This window comes from Astatotilapia calliptera, chromosome 6 (assembly GCF_964374335.1).
Source record: "Astatotilapia calliptera chromosome 6, fAstCal68.1, whole genome shotgun sequence".
NCBI classification, from domain to species: domain Eukaryota; kingdom Metazoa; phylum Chordata; class Actinopteri; order Cichliformes; family Cichlidae; genus Astatotilapia; species Astatotilapia calliptera.
The window spans coordinates 12,910,799-12,930,746 of NC_137427.1; the positions used below are offsets into that span (position 1 = coordinate 12,910,799).

General features: G+C 39.5%; 1 protein-coding gene across 1 annotated transcript; it reads left to right on the top strand.

Annotated features, from left to right (window-relative positions):
* Positions 1-1,987: 1,987 nt before the first annotated feature.
* Positions 1,988-19,774, top strand: cplx2a (complexin 2a). The gene is made up of 4 exons (XM_026170383.2): positions 1,988-2,202; positions 3,549-3,632; positions 16,700-16,878; positions 18,120-19,774. Exons 2-4 carry the CDS (start codon positions 3,602-3,604, stop codon positions 18,309-18,311), a joined length of 402 nt encoding a protein of 133 aa, XP_026026168.1. The 5' UTR covers positions 1,988-2,202; positions 3,549-3,601; the 3' UTR covers positions 18,312-19,774.
* Positions 19,775-19,948: the final 174 nt, after the last annotated feature.

The window sequence follows — 19,948 nt, forward strand, 5'->3', positions numbered from 1 at the left end:
GGTAGGCAAACAGGGAACAGGTGAAGATGTGGATTTCAGGTGGAGACAAAACAAGCTATAAACCTAAAAGAACTGACCTGATCCAGCTGCTGTGATACCTCTATATGCTTTCTGGATGAAAATGTGGATACTTTTTGGCTCCAGACATTGTTCACACAGACTGTGGCTCAGGAGAAATAGAGCGGGTTGCCCAGCATACAGATTGATCTGAACTCATCCAGTCCACAGGTTAAAGAAGGGGAAGATATTGAATCTCCAGTTGACGCAGCCATTACTGTGTGGGTGCGTGTGAGAAAAGCACCATGCACACTGAATGTCACAAAGCACTGCATAAGTACGCGTGAATCTGACTTATGAATGGTCAATAAACCTAAAACATACAAGTTCAGACTGTGAACTAAAGTCATGGTACCGGCCTCCCTACTCAATTCCGAGCATTGCAAAGAAACAGTTACTAAAATTTATCTCATCAAATCTCATCAAAACTGGAGCATAGACTTCTTGAAGGGCCTGCATTGTTGTGTGTTGGAGTTCCTACAAGAGCCTACACAGAGCGTCATCTGCATGTTGCAGCTATGGAGTGAGACCAGGAGGCAGAGTCAGAAATATGTGGAGCCTCTGGCCGTACTTGTGTCTGTGCTTTTTGAGCAAGCTTCAAGTGGCTATTCCAGGAACTGCAGTTTTTGGTATTTCTATCTTCATTTTTTAATCCCTGAAGGTTGACATTTCTTTTACAACATGTTGTGTTTGTTACTTTACTTGTTATCCTGCTTCTTTAAATCCATAGTACTACATAAACTGGTGTGGACATAGCGGTACAGTGGTAACCACTGTCACCTCACAGTGAGAAAGTTCTTGTTTCAAATTGTATGTTATGTTGTTGTTACCTCCAGGAGCTGCAGCTTCCACAGTCCAAAGACATGCAGTTGGGTTAACTGTTAACCCTAAACTGATTATGGATGAGAAGCAGATAAAATGTTTAAAGTGTATAAGGTCACAAATCAGAATAAGGCACTGTATGAATGCATGTGAAATGTGTCTTAACTCTTTTAGTATGTCTGTGAAGGTTCTCAGTCATCCAGGTCATCGTAGTCAAAGGAGCTTTGACTACATATCTGGGACTCTCCACCATTTGACCTTAGAACTGAAGAAGCTTCTCGGATGAGAGGTGAAACGTCTTCAAGCAACTTAAAGAAGTCCAGACGCTTTTCTCTGCAAGCTCCTTTGACAACTCTTTTAGTAGTCAATAAGATCACCAAAGTGTTATATAAATGCTAGTCTGTAAGTACTGTGACACAGTGTATCGAGGAAATAATATGAGGACTCCTTCAGCATCATGACAGTAAACAACTGATACAAAACATCTGGCTTGACTCACTAAAAACAAAACTTGCAACAGTCTGATCTCAACAATGACGGAAGACGTCATATCTACTCAATAATACCTGTTTAGTATCTCGTCATAGCTTTAGTTATTCATTAATTAGTATTATTATTGTTGTTGTTGTTGTTGTTTATAATGAACTTTGTTTAATGTGAATTGATAAATACTAACAAACAAATCTGGAGCATGTTTCTTTTGTGTGTGAACACTGGTCATTTCAATTGAGGTCAGTTTGTATTTATCTATGTATGAATTATTTATGTTAACCATTTCCTGTGCCGTAGTATTTACATTATGATTACGTTCTCTATAAAGAGATAATAAAAATACGAATTTTGAATTGTGAATAATAACGAATCAAGAGCTAATCAGTTAAGAGGTGTGAGAATATCTGAGGTAACGAACCAACGCTGTTATAGCTTACTTCTTGCACGTTGCACCGGGTAATTAAGGCGCTCTTGTTACTTACTGTTACTGTTAGTTTTTAACGTTGTTATAATGAAAAAGAAATGGAGTTTGGAAACTAGATAGACCCTCCAGTTAGCCCGGATTAGATTCATGAGCATCCCTCCTGCCCCCTCCCCCTCCCTCTCCCTCTGCATGTTCTTCCCTCGTCCTGCAGGAATAGTCTTTCCTCCTCCACCGCTGCAGCCCGGCATGTCCGCAAACTGAGAGCGTGAGCGGTGAGACACGGAGAAAGACACAAGCCAGCCTTTAAGACACACGGCTTGTATTTTGCGCCTTCCCTTTGAAGGAGAGAAGATTTTAACACCGCGACGAAGCTTTTAGAAGGGACTTGGACGAGGATCAAAAACAAGGTAAAGGATGTCCCGAGCAACCACTGGGATGTTGACGTGTGGCTTCACTGTACGGGACAGGGTGCGTGATAGGTCCGGGCACTTGGTACAAGATGCCGATGCTTCCGTCCACTGAAAAACAACAACAAAAAATAACAAAGAAACAAAAACACTGGCATGTGTGTAAGTTGTGTCCCCTGAAAAGAGTAGGGGATGCATCGCTCTAAGCTTGTAGAGTAGATAGTACATTCTGTGCACGAACTGTGGCGACATGCTGCAGATAATAATACAGTGTTAACTGCGAGGGTTCATATGGGGGGAAGGAAAAAAGGTGCAGCTAAGGAGACCGATGAAGAGGAAGGAATCCAGGAAATGATTTGAGCATCTGAGCATAAAATCGCTGACGAAAGAGCGATGCCGCAACCGTGCAGCAAGTTCTCAAGTGGATTTTTTAAAAATTCTGCTATAGTGTGTATTGCAATGTCAGTGGGATGGTGCGAATGCTGCAGAACTTTACATGGTTGTTATGTCCTAAAAAGGGACTTAACTCAGGCTTTGAATGCTGTAGAAATGTCTTTGGGACATTATAATCTTTTGAAATGACTACAAAGTATCCACTTGTGAGCCCCTTAGCAGCAGCGTAGAGAATCATAGCTTTTTTCTTTTTAAAGTTTTAAATGAACTGCTGATTTGTTCTGAATACCTACAAATCCAATGTAAATGATTATTATAGGAATAAGACATGCAGGAAAACGCCACAGTTACCAATATACTCACACAAAAGAATCAGACGTACTATAAGAAATCAGCAGAATGCATATTAAAAGCAGTGTGGTCAATCTTTCTAAGACCCATGCAGTGACACAAATTGTGCCTAGGTTTGCTCATCTTTGACCCCGTGTTTGTTTCCCTTTGCTTCTGGGAGTTATCTCCGTGAAGACAAATCGCAGGCAGTCCAGCACTGTCAGCATAAAATGCGCAAGACAGAGCGCAGTTGTAAATTGAGGGCACAGGTGCCTCAACCAAACTCAGGACACAGTGTTATCCTGAAGGGTAACGATGTTTTAACCGCTCGAAGTTTAACTATTCCCTGTTTTATTCACATTTTGAGATGGTTTCTGTACATTTTTAGCGCAGCTAATGGAAATAAAATTCCAGAGAGCTACTAAATATGAAGATATTCTCTTTAGAGTGACTCCTTTACCAAACAGGGATCTCCGTCTGAACATCGTGTTGTGTCCGCATTGTGCCTCGTCATTTCTACCCCCACCCCAAACCCATCCCATCAAACTTGTGTAAGAATCACTGGAGTGAAACAGTGGTGTTCCTACAGTCACAGCTTGTGTATTCTGTCTCCCTGGCTGCAGGTCTGTCCCTGTAACGCGACCACTGAAGGAGGAGAACACAGAACTGCTTCATCATGAATTTTGTAATGAAAGCTGCGCTGGGAGGTGAGTAGACTGCCCGGCGTGAGGTTGATTTAACAGCACTGCAGCGTAAAGGATTTAACAGGATGCTTGGCGGCAGTAGCAGCAGTATACTGGTACTGGCCTCATAGTTATGGAGACACTGGACTGCATCCAACATCAAACTACTCTCTATAGCATCATATTTCCTCTTTGTTTTATGCCAACTGTTTTTTAAAACCTCCAAGGCTGCAACATAACTTGTTTCAATAAATGCATTCTGTTGGCCAGTGCTTCATTATTGTCAAGAACTGCTGAGTGTTTTAACCTTGTCTTTATGGCCAGCATATCAGTCTGGAACCAGGTTAAGGACCGCTGCAGATGAAATAGGACGGCGGCAGCAGCAGTGATAGATCTAGTCATATACCAATAATACGTCTGTCAAGTGAAAAAGCCGCGTATCTCCAAAATGTCACCTTCTGAGGATGGAGGCAGCCTTACTGTAGGTTGATTTTAATGCATGAGGTTTTCACATGGTTTTAATACCCAAGCAGACTCGGCTTTTCAAGTCCAACCAGTGGCACCTTTTGAGGCAAGAGAGATAGAGAAGGGCGGTTTTGCCAAGAATTAATGCTGACTTTTGTCCTTTAAAGCCTTCAGGTATTATCCCTTAGAATATTATCTCAGCTATTATTTGCCCCCTAATTAATCCTCATTATAGCTCTGTAATTCATCCTTCTCGTCAGCTATAGCTTCAAGGTGAAGGGCAGGAAAGTGGTACCAGTAGCTACAATGCAGCGGTTTCACTCATACCTGGTCAGTCGTGCATGATGTTGAGCTGTTGTCCAGGTTACAGAGATGTTAGGCAGTTACAGCTGGAGTTAAAGCATAGCCCCAACTCCTCATTGGGATGCAAAGGATGCAAGCGCTGCCTTGTTCTGCATAGCTCCTGTGCTGTGCAGCTGTGCTGTGAATTCTTAAATCAACTGCACTGCACTGGATGTAGTTTTGCTCTGCATAGGTTGGGCTGCACTCCCCCTGCAGACATTGGGAATAGATTTGACAGTGTGGGTGTTTATCTGTGTACACTGCCAGTGCAGGGGCGGGGTAGTGTGTTATATAGATGTGTGCACCTTATAAAAGATAAATTACAGTGAATGCAAAGGCCTGTCTGCGTGAACAGATCCTTGTTGTATATGTGAGAGAAAGGTGAGAGAGTAAGGATGCAGAGAGAAAGTTTGACGATTATCAGGATGGGTGTCATATTTAATATTTAATAATTATTCCTTCTGGGATGCATTGCTGTTAATGCCTTTGTATGTTACACAAGCTGTAGTTCCAGTCTGGACACAGTGACCTCTTTCCACGAAAATGTCCACAAAGTATTGACACTGCAAAACATCATTAAAGCTCCCTAAGGGGGGGTGAAAGGTTAATGAAGGAGGCAAGCCAGTTAGCCAGTTAATCAATGAGCTCAGCTATCAATCTGATGCTCAGAGCCTGAAAATCAGTAAATCAATATTTGTGAAATATTATTTAATTAATTAAGTTGGATCATTGAGTCTCCTCCGTGCTTTAGCAGTTTGAGCTATACAGTGCTTGTGGTTTCATTCCAACCAGTGACCTTTGTTATGTGTCAAACCCCTCTTTCCCTTCTTGCATTTCCCCGAGGCTTCAGTGACAGCTATGAAATTAAAAAAAGAAAAGAAACAGAATAACATGTTTTATTAATTAGCAATGTCTTACAGTGGATGTCTAATTGAGACTGAAATATGTTCAGTAATACTGGGTGGATTTCTATGACATGAGCGTAACTTAGGTACCGACTCAAGCGCCAACATCAGTTCTAAATTTAATCTGTGCAGCACTGTGCTTAATGAGATATCAGGGAAAGTATCAATCAAAATGCTGACCGTGCCATAAATATCACTGTTCCTGATTTCAGTTTTGTCATCCTTTTCAACATTGTCAACTTGTGCAGCAACACACTGCTCCCAGCCCCCCCTGCTATGTGTGGAGCTGTCAAACAATGACTTACAGGCTTAAACATATCCTATTAAATGGTCAGGATGCACAACCTGTAATGTGAAATGGTGTCAATGTAAAACCTCCAACACATATTTAGGCTAGCCTGCCTAGCATGGGATGTGGCATAGCTTGTCAGGCTAGAAATATCCTGGATGTCAAAATGGAGACTTCGACAAAAGCCTGGTCTCCATAGCACTAGACTAGAGGGAACATCTTGTGGTGCTGTTGGGGAAATATGCTTACAAGTAAGGGCGATCGTGGCTCAAGAGTTGGGAGTTCGCCTTGTAATCAGAAGGTTGTCGGTTCGAGCCCCGGCTCGGACAGTCTCGGTTGTTGTGTCCTTGGGCAAGACACTTCACCCGTTGCCTACTGGTGGTGGTCAGAGGGCCCGGTGGCGCCAGTGTCTGGCAGCCTCACCTCTGTCAGTGCGCCCCAGGGTGGCTGTGGCTATAAGCTTGCCATCACCAGTGTGTGGATGACTGGATGTGTAAAGCGCTTTGAGGTCCTTAGGATACAAATACAGGCCATTCACCATGTTGGAAGTTAAAAATGCTTTGAGTAGAACAGTGTTATATAAGAGCCAGTCCATTTACCAGAATGGATCTAGCTGAGGTATCTTGGGGATCTGATTAGAACTCCTCAACAATGTTGTCTCCGAGAGGTTGTGTAGTCATGGGCAACCTTAAGGAGACCCAGAAGCTCTGGCTTGGAAAAGCTTTGGTGTTCCCTCAGAAGAGCTGGAAAAGCTGGCTCGGGAGTGTTGACCTTGTTAGTGTTGACCTCTAAAATCCACACTAGCATGTATACACTGAAAAACTCCTGACAGAAACATTTATATGACCTCCATTTATTCCTGTGACTATTTCTTTTCTCCTTAAGTCAATATTCAGACAACCTTAATGAGACAATTTAAACAATCTGCAGAAAGGTAGCTTGCTGAGAGACAGAAAACAGAATAAATCAAGCAGCATTTCTTCATTTCTACAGCATTCGTTTCCATCCAGTGATGATTTTTTTTACCTGTTTTTGGATTTGCTATCCTGCCACTGAGTGTTTTGCTGAGTATGTTTGGCGATGTGCGGATGAGAGTCTGTGTGACAGAGGATGCTGCCAGTGCATTAAGTAATCCTCCAAGGCTTCTTTAGTTACAGATACTTGAAAGAAAACAGAGCGATGTTTAACTGTGATGATTCAGCAGGACTAAGATCCAAAGCTTGAAGAGTGCTGGGTAGTTTGCTGCATTTGCCACAATCGACACCGCTGGTCACGCGACTCCCAGACATATTATTTTTCCTCACACAACAACTAAAAAAAAAAAAAATGAAAACCTACCAACGTATTTTTATACTGTTGCTGTGTGCAAGCTGCAGAAAGCTCCTAGATGGGATATACAAACAGTGTAACTGAAAAATTTGTAGGCACCTGCTTGGTGATGCAGACATTTTAAAATACAATGAAACTTCTTTTGTTTTTATAAATTTCCGTCTTACTGAGAAGCAAAAGAAATGCAAAGAAAAGAACAAGATGTAATGAGATGAAACAAGTATTTTAATCCAACTTAAGGAACTTCTCAGAGTAAAATGGCATGCACGGATGGGCACATACAGATGAGGGGTGCTTACAACCACTTGAACAGGTATGTTTAGGCATGTTTATCTCATTTAAAAAAATTATTAAATTAAATTAAATTATACAGTACCTTGAGCTTCTTGGACTACAGTTTAAAAGCCCACAGCATCCTAAAAATCTCCATTATGGAAACAAAAAATTATGCAGTTAGATTAGATTTTATTATTATGATTCATCCGTGAAGATCTGTTGCTAGTTCTGAGCTATGGTACAGAGTAATGCATCTTAAAATTCCAGATCCACTTTTGTCTCCTTGTTAAGTGATTGCTTCAACCTCTGAATGCTTGGGTGCTGACTTGGCACCTCCTGACTCCTAACTAAAAGTTGAAGTTAGTTTGACAGAATGGGAAGCTGTTAAATGCGCTAGTCATTTAGTCCCAAGGTCTGGAGCTCAATCAAACTCTGAAGGCCTCAGGCAACAGCAGTGACACCATGACTGCTGCATCTGCAGAAAAGTCAGAAGTGCAATCGTCTAGTCAATAGTCACATTTAATTACTCATTTAACGCACGTTAACGCAAGTTTTATATTTTTTCCATTTGTTCAACAATTTCTTCAGCTATGGGAAGGTTAGATGTGCCAAGAAGATTGTCTTTACACAGAAGTTTGCAATGCGTGTACACTAGAGTTTATGTGTTTGTCTGTTGGTGGCACCAAATGTGCAAAACACAGTCATGAAACTTTACAGGTGTGAAGTTCAAGTACACCTGAAGGCCAGCTTTAAAGATCTGTTTAGGGGGACTTTGCAGTAGGACAGTAGACAGCTAATTGAATCGGCACAGTGGAATAATTATTGATATTGATATAATCATATTGATATAATCATCAATATGACACCCAAAGAATAAAAGGCAGGAATTAGAAATTAAATAGAGTGCATGCTTAATATTGAGTATTTTGTTTTATTTGTCAGATGTTGTGAATGATATGGAGACTTGCATGTGAAACCAATGAACAGAAAGCTGACCTTTGTTTGGGTGAAGATCAAAGTCCATGAATGGCAAAAGTCCATGAACAGGTGGTAAAACATAATGTAAGACTGACTAGAAACACAGAGGAGGTTAAACAGATGCTCTCACAAAGGAGAAAAGAACAGTCTGGGCCTATATACTCAAAATGGGAAAAGAGGCAAGGGGAGGTTAAAAAATAAATAAATAAAAGCGCAAGGAACATATGACTTTCAAAGTAACACAGGAGGTAACCAAACAGGAAATCGCCAATAGTGGTGAAAATTTTTACAATAACCCATAGAGAACTCAGGGGGGATAAACAAGGTAAGACTGAAAAATAAAACCAAATAAAAAAGATTTCAAGAACAAAGAAACTAAACACTGAGGCATGACAATTATATGGAAAAACCAGAAGGCCATAGACTAATGAAAACAATGAAAATCAAACTATAACCAAAAGCTGGAGCTAAGAAATCAGACTCAGTCCCAAACTTGAAATGCTTGGTCAAAGACCTGAGACCATAACATGAATAATGTCTCATAATTAAATACACACAGTTCCTTCATCATTAAATTAAAAGATCAGTATGCCAGCATAGCTGAATCGCTCATTTCTGCTGTTGTCTGGAAACCATTAAGGCTAGATACCATCGTCTGACCCATGAGCACCCAGTAATAATTTCTTCACCACATATCTGGTAGTTCCTGCTGCAGTAAAAGACTCCAAGACCACATTTTACCATGATCAAACACGCTTACACACAGACTGCTAACTGTTGGCTAAAAACTACAAAGAATTTACCGCTTCAGCAAATTAGTGTTCTACATATTGTAAACAAAATGGGAACATGCTAGTTTTTCCTGGTAAAAATATGAAACCCCATCGTTTCTCTGCTGTAATAATATTTAGTTATTTACTCTAACACATAAATGCGATCATAAGACATTTTCATTAGTTAAGTCTGACAAAACTGTGTTATTTGAGGTGGAATGAACAGAAGAGACACCTTGAGATTTTGCTTGCTCACCCCATCGCCTGAAAGTAGAGATAATCACATTTAGCAAGCTTCTAATATGATTGGCAAAGGGAGTGAGGCCGTCATTACTTGATTGGTGTGGAGGTCTACAGCTGGCACCCACGCATAATTTTCCCATTTTCTTCTTGTGTTAACTCCAAGAAATCAAATCATTTGCAAAAGTGACCTTGAGCTTTTGCTAGAGTGCAAGGTGTGCGTGACTGCATGTCTGTTTGGTACATCCAGATTCAACAACTAAATTATTCCACCGTATAAGGCATGATTAGTGAAAGAGAGAGACGGGGGAGGGGTTCTGAGAAAGGCAAATTCACAGAAAGTATCACTTTTCGAATTCATAGCCTGACGATTGTTACATGCTGCTGCAGCATTTTTATTACTAATACCATTTTTCCTGTGCTGAAATGGCCATGTACCTTCAGAACGAATCTCAAGTCTTGCTTAGAAGACAGCTCATAAGCTCAACTGCTTGTTAACGCAGCTATCTAATCAGCCAATCACATGGCAGCAATTCAGTACGTTCAGGCTTGTGGAAATTTTCAAGACGACCTGCCAAAGTTGAAATCAAGCACCAGAATAAAAAGAAGACTGACAGAACGATAATGAAAGTCTGTGTATTTCAGAAACTGCTGATCTGCTGGGATTTTCCAGCACAACCATCTCTGATTTACAGACAATGGTCTGAAAAAGAAGACAATATCCAGTGAGTGGTAGAGGAGATGTTAGACTGCTTTAAACTGATGGGAGGGCAACAGTAACTCAAATAACCACCTTAAAACGAAGGAATGCAGGAGAACACACATGTTGAACAGTGAACAAGACGACACCGGCTGCCAGTCCTGACATCTAAAAACAGGAAACTGAGAGTAGAGTTTGCATGGGCTAACCAAAATTAGAAAATTGAAGATTGCTCACCCCATCTTCACTTTAGCTGCAACGGTCAGGCTGCTGTTGGTGTAATGGGGTGGAGATGCTTCCTTGGGACACTTTTGGGAGAGGAATATAAGCTGGCATTAAAGCTGCTACCAATTAGTAGGCAAAAAAAAAAAAAATCAAAATCACAGTTAACATGCTCCCCACCATCTCCTCCACCGTCTCACAAAGCTGTTATTGAGACAATGACTTATATCCCAAAGGCCAAACTTGCTGGAAATCTTTACAGCACACTTGTGAACTTTCTCGCCACACACTGGGCTTAGAGGGGATTTGCCCGAGAACTTTGAGTGGGAAAAGAGAGATAAGTACTGTTTATCTGATTCTGTCAAAAGTTGAAACTCTGTGAGAGTTAGCTAAGGTTAGTCTTCTTTGCCACTTTCCCTCAAGACTTTGGATTTAACAAAGATTTACTGAAGAACTTTCAGAAGGAAGGGATTAAAGAAATGACACTTCTTATTAAGCAGGAAATGCCCAAACATGGAGGAAAGAAATCATAGTATATTAATTAAAAAGAGAGGTGATACAGGAAATGACTTAAAATGTTGTACTTGGATTATCTTGGAATTGTATTTTCGATGTGGTCAGTAGCAAGATTATCTACAATATCCAGTGGCACAGCAGGGCATGTCTATGTCTGTTATGGATAAAGTGGCTGATATTACTGATTTTAATTGAAAAACATAGCTCACCACAGCTTTGTGATAAGAGCAAGCTAAATAAATTTACTTTGGTTTAAAAGGGCGTTAATGTATCTGTGGCAAATGGCTTACAAAACAACAGCCAGACTCATTGTTCAGTTTTAAAGCTATCGTCCTTTATTCTATTTGAACAAATATGATCTGAATGCACAAATAGGATTTTGTGAAACCAGACCAAGTTTATTTTGGTTTGATTTAGTGTTGTTAAAATAAGAGCTGAGGGCCCTTTTCACCGTGTTTTCCTAGGGAATTATTTGACAGTGAGGCTCAGCTAGTTGTGAGTCATTGCATTACTGACGGGATTCAGCGGCATTGTTTACACAGCTTCTGCTGGAAATATTCCAGATCTGGGCCATAAGCTGATCTTGAAGTCCATGTTTATCTGGGATTTTCTGACACTGACAGTATCGATTCATGTAAACATTTATTTCAGTTTCCATAGTTTCGCATAGTGCAGTGCCTTTTTCCTGACTAAACCAGTGGTCAAAGAATAGTGGTGTTTATTAGTAATCATTGTCTGGGCTGGTAACATTCAAAATTTTTTAACTTAATACAGCAGGTTCTCTACTAATTGGAAGGTCGGTTGATCCCTAGTTCCTCCAATCTATGTGGTGAAGCATCCTTGGGAAAGATACGGAACCTCGAGTTACCACCAATGCATCCATTTGAGTGTGTGTGTGAATGTTAGATAAAAGTACTATATATCTATAACTGCTAGTCCATTTAACATTTAAATGGCACCTTTTCTCAGCACATATGAAAGCAATACAATGTTTATCATCGTGTGAACATGTGTGCACATTTATCACTTGCATTCAAAGACATATAAAAAGAAATTGCATAACCATGCAAAACCTCATGTTTGACCATATATGTTGACAACTAAGGACTTTAGCTGTAACCTGCCTCTCTTTCACTGTCTGATACAGATGCAGACTTGAAAGGAGCAAGTATAGCATGCTCTGCCAGATGTTGCTGTGTTGGCTTCTATGTGCTGCTCATCCAATGCTGATGCAGCTAATACCTCACTTTACCTTGTATTTCTTTCCTTCCCTCTGAATTTATTCTCTTTAATAAAGAGATTCTGACTTTCTCTGTCCTTTTCAGTTTAATACAAGTGGCTCATTAATGCTGTTGATAAATTGCTTTAAATGCTGAAAAAAGTGCTGCTATTGCAATGCTTAAAATCTTGGTTGAGAATAAACTCACTGCTGGTTGGGTGTGGATAAGCAGGGAACACAGATATGGAGTGAAACTAACTTGCATGAACATAATTTGTATTGATGGAAAAAGAAATAGAAGAAATTCAGTTTGGATTGTTTTTATTCTCATTGAATGATAGAACTGAAGGAATTTGGAGTATGAACTTTTTCAGCCTCTGCAGTGGGAAAAAGGTCTGAGAACCACTGAGCTTGTTAATAATTGTAGCTTTGCTGCTCTACACTTCCCATACAACACCTGTTCAAACTGTCTTGAGATTACAGTCTTCTTTCCTAGCCCCTGGGCTAGAGCTATTACTAGTTCTCCAGTTGTCAATCCCTTATTTTTGCAAGCCTAGCAAAGTATAAGCGGGTGAAACCAGCCGTAGGTGGTGTAGCTCCAGGGTTAGAAAACTTTTCCTCCCTGTTATAGATTTTATTTTTATGTTTTTTTAACATTAGAACATTAATGTGTTCCATTTCATGCACGAGTTGGAGCTTATTCCGTTGAGTGTACTTTTTTACATAAGCACTGGCACAGTGTGTGTTTGCAACCTGAGCTGTCAGAATCTTACTGTTGTTTTAAGTCTTCTTCCTTTGTAATAAAGTCTCTGAGAAGCTGTGGAGCCCCAGAGCCTTAGAAATAGCCTTGTAACATTTCTAAGACTGATGTCTTTCAATCGCCCTCTTCCTCATTGTGTCTGGAGAGCTTTAGATTTTGATATTGTGTTCTTCTAGGCGATCTTTCAGCATACTTAAGTGTAGCCACGGCCCTTTAGCTGAGGTCCTGTTTTGAAGCCTTATTGTGAGCTTTTTTACCGTCACCATCCTGTTTAGTTAAATCACGAGTGAGAAGTGGATCTGACTAAGAAAATGAGGCCACTCAATACGCTTAAGTTAGCATCTTGTCAGTTAAAGTAGTTCTGTGCTAAATCGTACCCTATTTCCATTTTAGGACTATAAGTTGTAAATTATATGTGCTATAATGTGTATAATCTGTTGTATTAAATGTGACTTAAAATAAAAAATGTGACTTTTTAAATGTATTTTTATTGAGGTTATAGATCAAATGAGCTGTAGGGCCTTTATTACAATTAGAATTTTTGCAAAAAAAAATTTATAATTTGGGGGTTAACTAAGAGGGCAAATAAGCCTACTTCTCCATACAAGCTGTAATGATTCAATGTTACGAGTGTTGTCCCGCAGTTTTACTATTAGTCTGTTCTAACAAAGCCCAGATAACCTTTTTTGCTTATGGAAATACAGGCATCCTTTAAAACTTGTGTTTTGTGACTACTCAGGTTGCTTTTTTTTATGCTAAATTCTGTTTGAATATTTGATGCAATTTATTTTGAGATGTGAGCAGAAAAACTGGTGTCATTTGTGTTTTGTTAATTACCCAACACAAAAATGTGTTTTTCGTTTTCTGTCCTTCAGCACCCTTGTGCTCGCCCATTGCCAACTCATCTTTTCTCGTCTTCTGCCTTAGATGTCTTTTATCTCTCTCTACATTTTGCTACAGTTTGTTTTTATTATGCTGATGAATCAGAAAAACTAACAGCACCAGGGGAAGACTGAAGGAGTAGTCAGTCTTGTGCCTTGGTTGCTTGATTTTTCTCGTCCGACGTCCTTGCCCGCCTCTTACCTTTTCAATCCCACTCTTCGTTCTAACCTCACTCTCTCGTTTACTTCACTGTTTTCTAACACAACTTATTCCTTCATTGAGCACTTTCTCCATATTGCTTCCTTTCCAACTTTCCCTCTCTCTGTGTCACACTGTAACTTCACATGAACTGTTGGATAATCCCACTAACTGGAACACTTCAACAAATTGGACGATTATTTTTGACAGATTCTCTCCTTCTCATCACACTCTTCTTGCTTCCCTTCTTGTTGTGTCAAAATGTTCGGATGTAGACTGCCTTGATATCCTAGATTCCTTATTCTCCAGTTCTTCTTTCCGCCTCGTCGCTACTTATCTCCTCCCGTCTTTGCCAAGATTCTTCAGACCACTGGTTTTTCTCCTAATCTTTTATATCATGATGCTTGATGACTGTTTCTACTGTTTTCTATTGTTCGTGTTTGCAGAAGTCAACATTTTCTGTACTGAAATCAGGAGGTATTATTTTATTAGATGTATAACTCTGACAGGCACAGGAAGCAGATTTGTGCAAAGCATATTCAAAGGCTTATGCCTTGTAGATTAATATACAGAACTGTGTACTCTCTGAAATCTGTCACCATTCTTTCATCCTGTGTCATACTGATTATACTGTTAGTCTCATGAGTACGTCTTTTTTTCCTGTTTGCTTCTGATTGTTGCAGAAACAGCGTATTGCCGTGTCATCTGGCAAATAACTGTATACATCAACAGTGTGCTATGCAAAAACCGTTTGATCCATAGCCTATCTGATATCATCTATGTTCCTCAAATTCCACATTGAGACTTATTAGGACTGCAGCCATTACTGGGGTCACTAACATTTAAACTACTTAGTTAATGCAGAATTCCATTCAGTTCAGTTATATTTACATAGCACTAACTCAGTGTGCTTTATATTGCAAGGTAAGGACTCAACCATCAGGCATTTACCTGGCAGCAACACTCGGCAACAGTGGGACAAAAGAACTCCTTTTCAACATGAAGATTCCCAGCACAACCAAACTCATCAGGGACAGGTTATGGGATGAGGGGAAAGAGAAGAGGGAAAAAAAGGAGAGCATAGAGACACAAGGACAAAACACAAACTGTGGGAGAAAAGACTGCATTTCATGGCGTTTACTAGCTGAAGGAAGTCATTTTCAGTGCATCATGGGTCATCTTCCAGCAGCATAAGGCAGATTAACAAAGGGATAGGTCAGCGTCACCTGCTGTAGCCCTCACTATGTGCTTCTTCAAAAGGAAAAATAGAAAAATTGTAATCCTGCTTTTACGAGTAGAGAGCGTGTCTGTTTCCCAAATACAAGCTGGGAGATGGTTCCATAGGAGAGCGGTCAGATAACCTAAGACTCTGCCTCCTGTTTTACTTTTAAAACTCTAGGAACCACAAGCAAACATGCTGTGTGGGAGCCAAATGCTCTGTTTAAATAATGTGATTCTATGAGGTTTCTATGTTGTTTGACTTTTTTTTAAAACTTTGTATATCAGGAGAAGTTTATTACATTCAATTCAAGATTTTTAGGGGCAAAAACAATAATCCCAGCTTTGTTTTATTTTAGAAGTGAAAGGTTATAGGTCATCCAGACCTTTGTGTCTTTAAGACATCCATTCACGTGAAGTATTCATTTTTCTGCCTTTTTAGATAATAACAGCTGGGTATCATCTGCATAATAGTGAACATGTATCCAGTGTTTTATGATAACATGACTTCAGGGAAGCATGTTTAATATAAAATTCATTGCTTTCAGCACAGAGCTCTGTGGACGACTGGAATTTAGAAGGAAAGGGCAAATTCAGCTATGTTTTAATTGCCACCAGTCGTCAATATTTGCTTTTTTTTTATTTTTAAAAGGCTTTTAATGATCTCATCTACAAGGAACTTGCAAATGCCTTTCCAGCAATATTAAATAGGGTCCAGCATAAGGTTCTATTTTGCTGCCTTTTTTGGTATACTTTGCTGTCCATTTCATCAAAATGTGTCTCAGTTTTGTATGAGTCAGATGATTGTTGGGACCAGATCATCTGCACTGGTCTTTTAAATAGGCTTTGCCTGATATGTTTTGGTTTCATTTCCCAAAATCAAGCAAAATGGGCCACACTGTGAGTTCTGAATTAATAACCAAGTGTTACCAGCAGAGGGTGAACATCATGGTCAATGCAGACATCCATTTCCCTCTATTTTATTGTGACACGACATGTGAGGGCACCAACTATAAACACATGTTCCCCAAATGGACTGTGAAACAGTATCTGGTTGGAATTAGAATAGAAGAATCAGAGAGCCAACAAAGAGCAATGACAATAAAGCGAAATTATGGGTGCTCCACGGCAACTGTGCAGGACTAAAAAAAATACAAATAGTAAAGACATCAGGAATAATTTCAGTCAGTTGTGGGTAACTGAAGACACTACAGTAGAGTACTTGTTTTTATTGGGTGCCCTTGTAATGCAGTGTTTGCATTCAACAAAGTGGATGGCATGCTAGATTAATAAGAAGAACTGTGGTGTCCAAAGCTAATCATGAGAAAAGGTAAGCCCTTGCTTTTGTGGTGTAGCTGGAAGTACCACATTTTAATTTAAACCATGCTTGTAACTAACTCAGGCAGCAAAGGAGCTGTGCTAAAACAATCTTTGAAATCAGCTTGTAAACATATTAGAGGTGCCATTAATAACTGCTCAGACAGTATCTGTTTAAGAAAATCAAATAGTGAGTGAAAAGGGCCAACAAAAGACCAAAAACGGAAATGTTTTTGCATTTGATGTCAAATAGCATTGGATACTGGCAGATAATAATAGCTCTAAGGTGAAATGCTGAAGGTTGTACCTGTGTTTGTGAAATACATCTGCCTCTATTTCATTCAGTCAGTTTATCTGCTTGTCATCTCGTGTCTCGCAAACTAATTTGACAGCTCAATCTTGAAAGCCTGCTGGAGCAGTTGTTGTGTCTAATGTGTTTCTTTTTTGTTTCGTGTCTCTCAGGAGGCCCTCCTGATGTTGGCAAAATGCTTGGTGGGGAGGAAAAGGAAGAGGACCCTGATGCAGCGAAAAAAGAGGAGGAGAGACAGGAGGCACTGAGGCAGCAGGAGGAGGAGAGGAAGGACAAATATGCCAAGATGGAGGCTGAGAGGGAATCGATGAGACAAGGCATCAGAGATAAGGTATAATGAAAAAAATGGATTTTGCTCTGTGGCTAGCTAAGGTAGTCATAAAGTAAAATTTACAGTTTTCAACCCAACAAACAGAACTATAGTAAGTCAGTCAGTCTTGTAAGGAAAACAACCACCAAAACAAAGACAATAAAGAAACAATTAATGTAGAATTAAATAATGTCATACAATGAGCACTGCTTACTGCGCGAGAGATGCATATGGGCAAAAAACTTGGATTTTTAGAAGCCATTCTCTCTTTTGTTTTTCACGTACCTTCTAAAGGCTTCTCATCTTGGTGGCTTGACAGCACAACTGTTTATTTATATATATATAAAAAACTTGTTTAAAATAGACTACCGTGACATTGTTGTGCTTGCTTTGTGCTATTTTTAAAGCTCTCGTACCCATGAAATAGATCAGTAGATCAGGAAGGAGCTGTAGAGAAGTAAAAAGCTGTTGAAAAATGAGATGAGATTAGATTGATTTAGAAACAGTAATGGTAGCCAGGATACAATTGAAGCTACATATACATTATTAGGCCATTATTTGGACGTTTGTCTTTGTTCCATGATTACACACTGTATTTCTTTTATACAAACTAGTCAGGGCTGTAGAGACGCTGAAACTGCAGTGGCTGCAGTGTAACCACTTCACTGCAGTGTGAAAGGCAGGCAGTCTGTGGGTGGGACAGGTCTGAAGGGAATAGCCCACTGTGAATCAGCGGGTTGAAAAGCAGCACTCCTCCCTTGGTTCGTCACCTCGTCTATACTTCTTAAGTTCTCCCGGAGGAAAACAAAGAGTGAGGAACAGCTCCTAAAGTGCTTGTCACCAAAAGGATACTGTCAGTTTCCTCCACAGCTTCATTCCTTTGTGCCAGATTGTGTGAAAAATGCCCACACTATGTCCATGTCCTTGCTGGAGCATGGCAAAGCTAGCAGTGTCACATGCATAGCTGCTTTATTTTATGATTACCAAATTACTTGACTGACATTTGTCAACCAGAAATGGCATCTTACAAATGTAGTGTGTAGGCGTCTATAAAAATGTGATTCACAAGAAGCACTCACTCTTTAAAAAGCTGGCTGACAGCGCAATAATACTTCTTTTTCCATGATGTTTTGATTGAAACATGTTTTTTTTTTAAATGGATGCTTTTTTTTTTCTTTGTGTGCTTTTGTCAAATACAAATTTGCAATGTATTTTTTGTCTGAGCTCTTATCAGCAAACTTGTGTTTCTGTTTCAACTCTAGTATGGCTTGAAAAAGCGTGAAGAGGCCGAGGCTGAGGCAGCAGCTGCCCAAGAAGAGTCTGCAGCGGGCAGCTTGACTAGACCTAAGAAGGCTGTGCCAGCTGGCTGTGGTGATGAGGAGGAGGAAGAAAGCATCATGGACACAGTGATGAAATACCTGCCAGGCCCACTGCAAGACATGCTCAAGAAGTAAGCTAGGTAGCTAGCTAACACTATCTAGCTTAGTTCACAGGCTACAGTTACTTTAATTTAGTTTTTCTCATTTTTCAAACACATCTAAACAAATAACATGAAGTTACATTTTGGCAAGGTGTTATGTTGTTTGGCAAGTCAAGGTTTTGTGATGAAGAAATGCACCAACAGTGTGAACTGCAGCCATTGGACTAAGCTAGGCTGGCTTACCGGCCATGTGAACGTTAGTTATGTTAGAAAGCTAACAGCAAGCAGAGGGCAAAGACAAATCTTAGACGATTTATCCTTCTAGTCTGAGAAGTTTTAAACTCCCTTTTCTGTCCCCTGCAAGGGATGCAAAAGCTTTCTTGCACCACTGGAAAATAATACCCTTGTACACCATATTCATTCAGTTTGTACATAAATAAGGCAGTGCATAACAACCCTCCATGTGGGCAAAAAAACAATCAAAAATATTATATATTAAAAATATTATTCTGTATGTCTGTCTTTAAAAGAAAAAAAGTAATAACTTGATAAGCCATATTTTAAAAAGGAACTTTAAAGACTACTCTTGTGTGCTCCTAAAGCTCGTTTTATGTTCAGCCTTGTCTAAAATTAATGTGAAACCTTTTGCACACAATGTTAAAATCTCTGTAAAACCTGTCGTCTACTTTCCCCACACACTCCCACAATGCCCTTCATGTAGTATAGTGTTTAAAATGTTTCCATTCTCACATTCTGTCTCTCTTCACGTCCTGCATGCCATTTGTCTGTAAGAGTTAGTCGTGTGAATATGTGCTCCCATCATCTCGGTCTCCTTTTATCCTCTTTGTTATCATGCAAAAAATAATATGGCAATAACACCTGAGTTTGACTGTGTTTTCATGTCTATATAGCCGTTAATATTATTAGTAATAAAAAGAAATATATATATATAAATAAATATGTATGCTTTCAGGAAGTTTAATTTACATGTTTGCAGGGTTTTTCTTTTTTTATTTTATTGTTTTGATGAAGAATGACTGCTTGGCTGTTCATATAATAGCCAAAAACCTTAAGCTTTCAGCCATAAAACCAGAATTTACAGTATATATACTATTACCATCAGGATCACTTAAAAGGGAAAGAATAATAACAAAACAGTGTGAATTAAAAAAAATGTGTTTTTGAATAAGCAGCGTTGAGCCGAGAGTGAATTATAAGACCAGGTTTCGCATTATACAATGATTTGTGAGAAAAAGACCGCCTTCCCTCGATACGCACAGACACACAGTGAATACTGCAGTTTGCCTTCTAATTTAGCTACACAGAAAAAAGCTGGTGTGTTTTCAAAGACGATTTAAAGTGATGCTTGATTCAGTTTCTTATTGTTGGCTTAGATGTGATGATGGTCCAATGAGGTTGCCATGAGCAATAAAGGTTTATCATGTATGTTTCTGCCTGAGATTCAATAAAAACTTAAAACCTTGTTCACACATAAAAGTGTGTCGCTGTCTTATTTGTGAGATTCCATATTTAAATCATGATGTAAGTTGCACTTTACAGTCTCAGTATACATGCAGTATTTGTTAGATTGGAACAATTAAGACGTTCTGCACGGTACAATAATAGAATATAAATATGTGTTTGTGTTTGCCATGTTGAATTTCACCAAAT

Excerpts from the sequence above, each read along its gene's own strand:
- cplx2a (XM_026170383.2), top strand. The coding sequence starts at position 3,602 with ATGAATTTTGTAATGAAAGCTGCGCTGGGAG. Across the intron at positions 3,633-16,699 it reads AATGAAAGCTGCGCTGGGAG|GAGGCCCTCCTGATGTTGGC; the intron begins GTGAGTAGACTG and ends CGTGTCTCTCAG. Across the intron at positions 16,879-18,119 it reads GACAAGGCATCAGAGATAAG|TATGGCTTGAAAAAGCGTGA; the intron begins GTATAATGAAAA and ends TTTCAACTCTAG.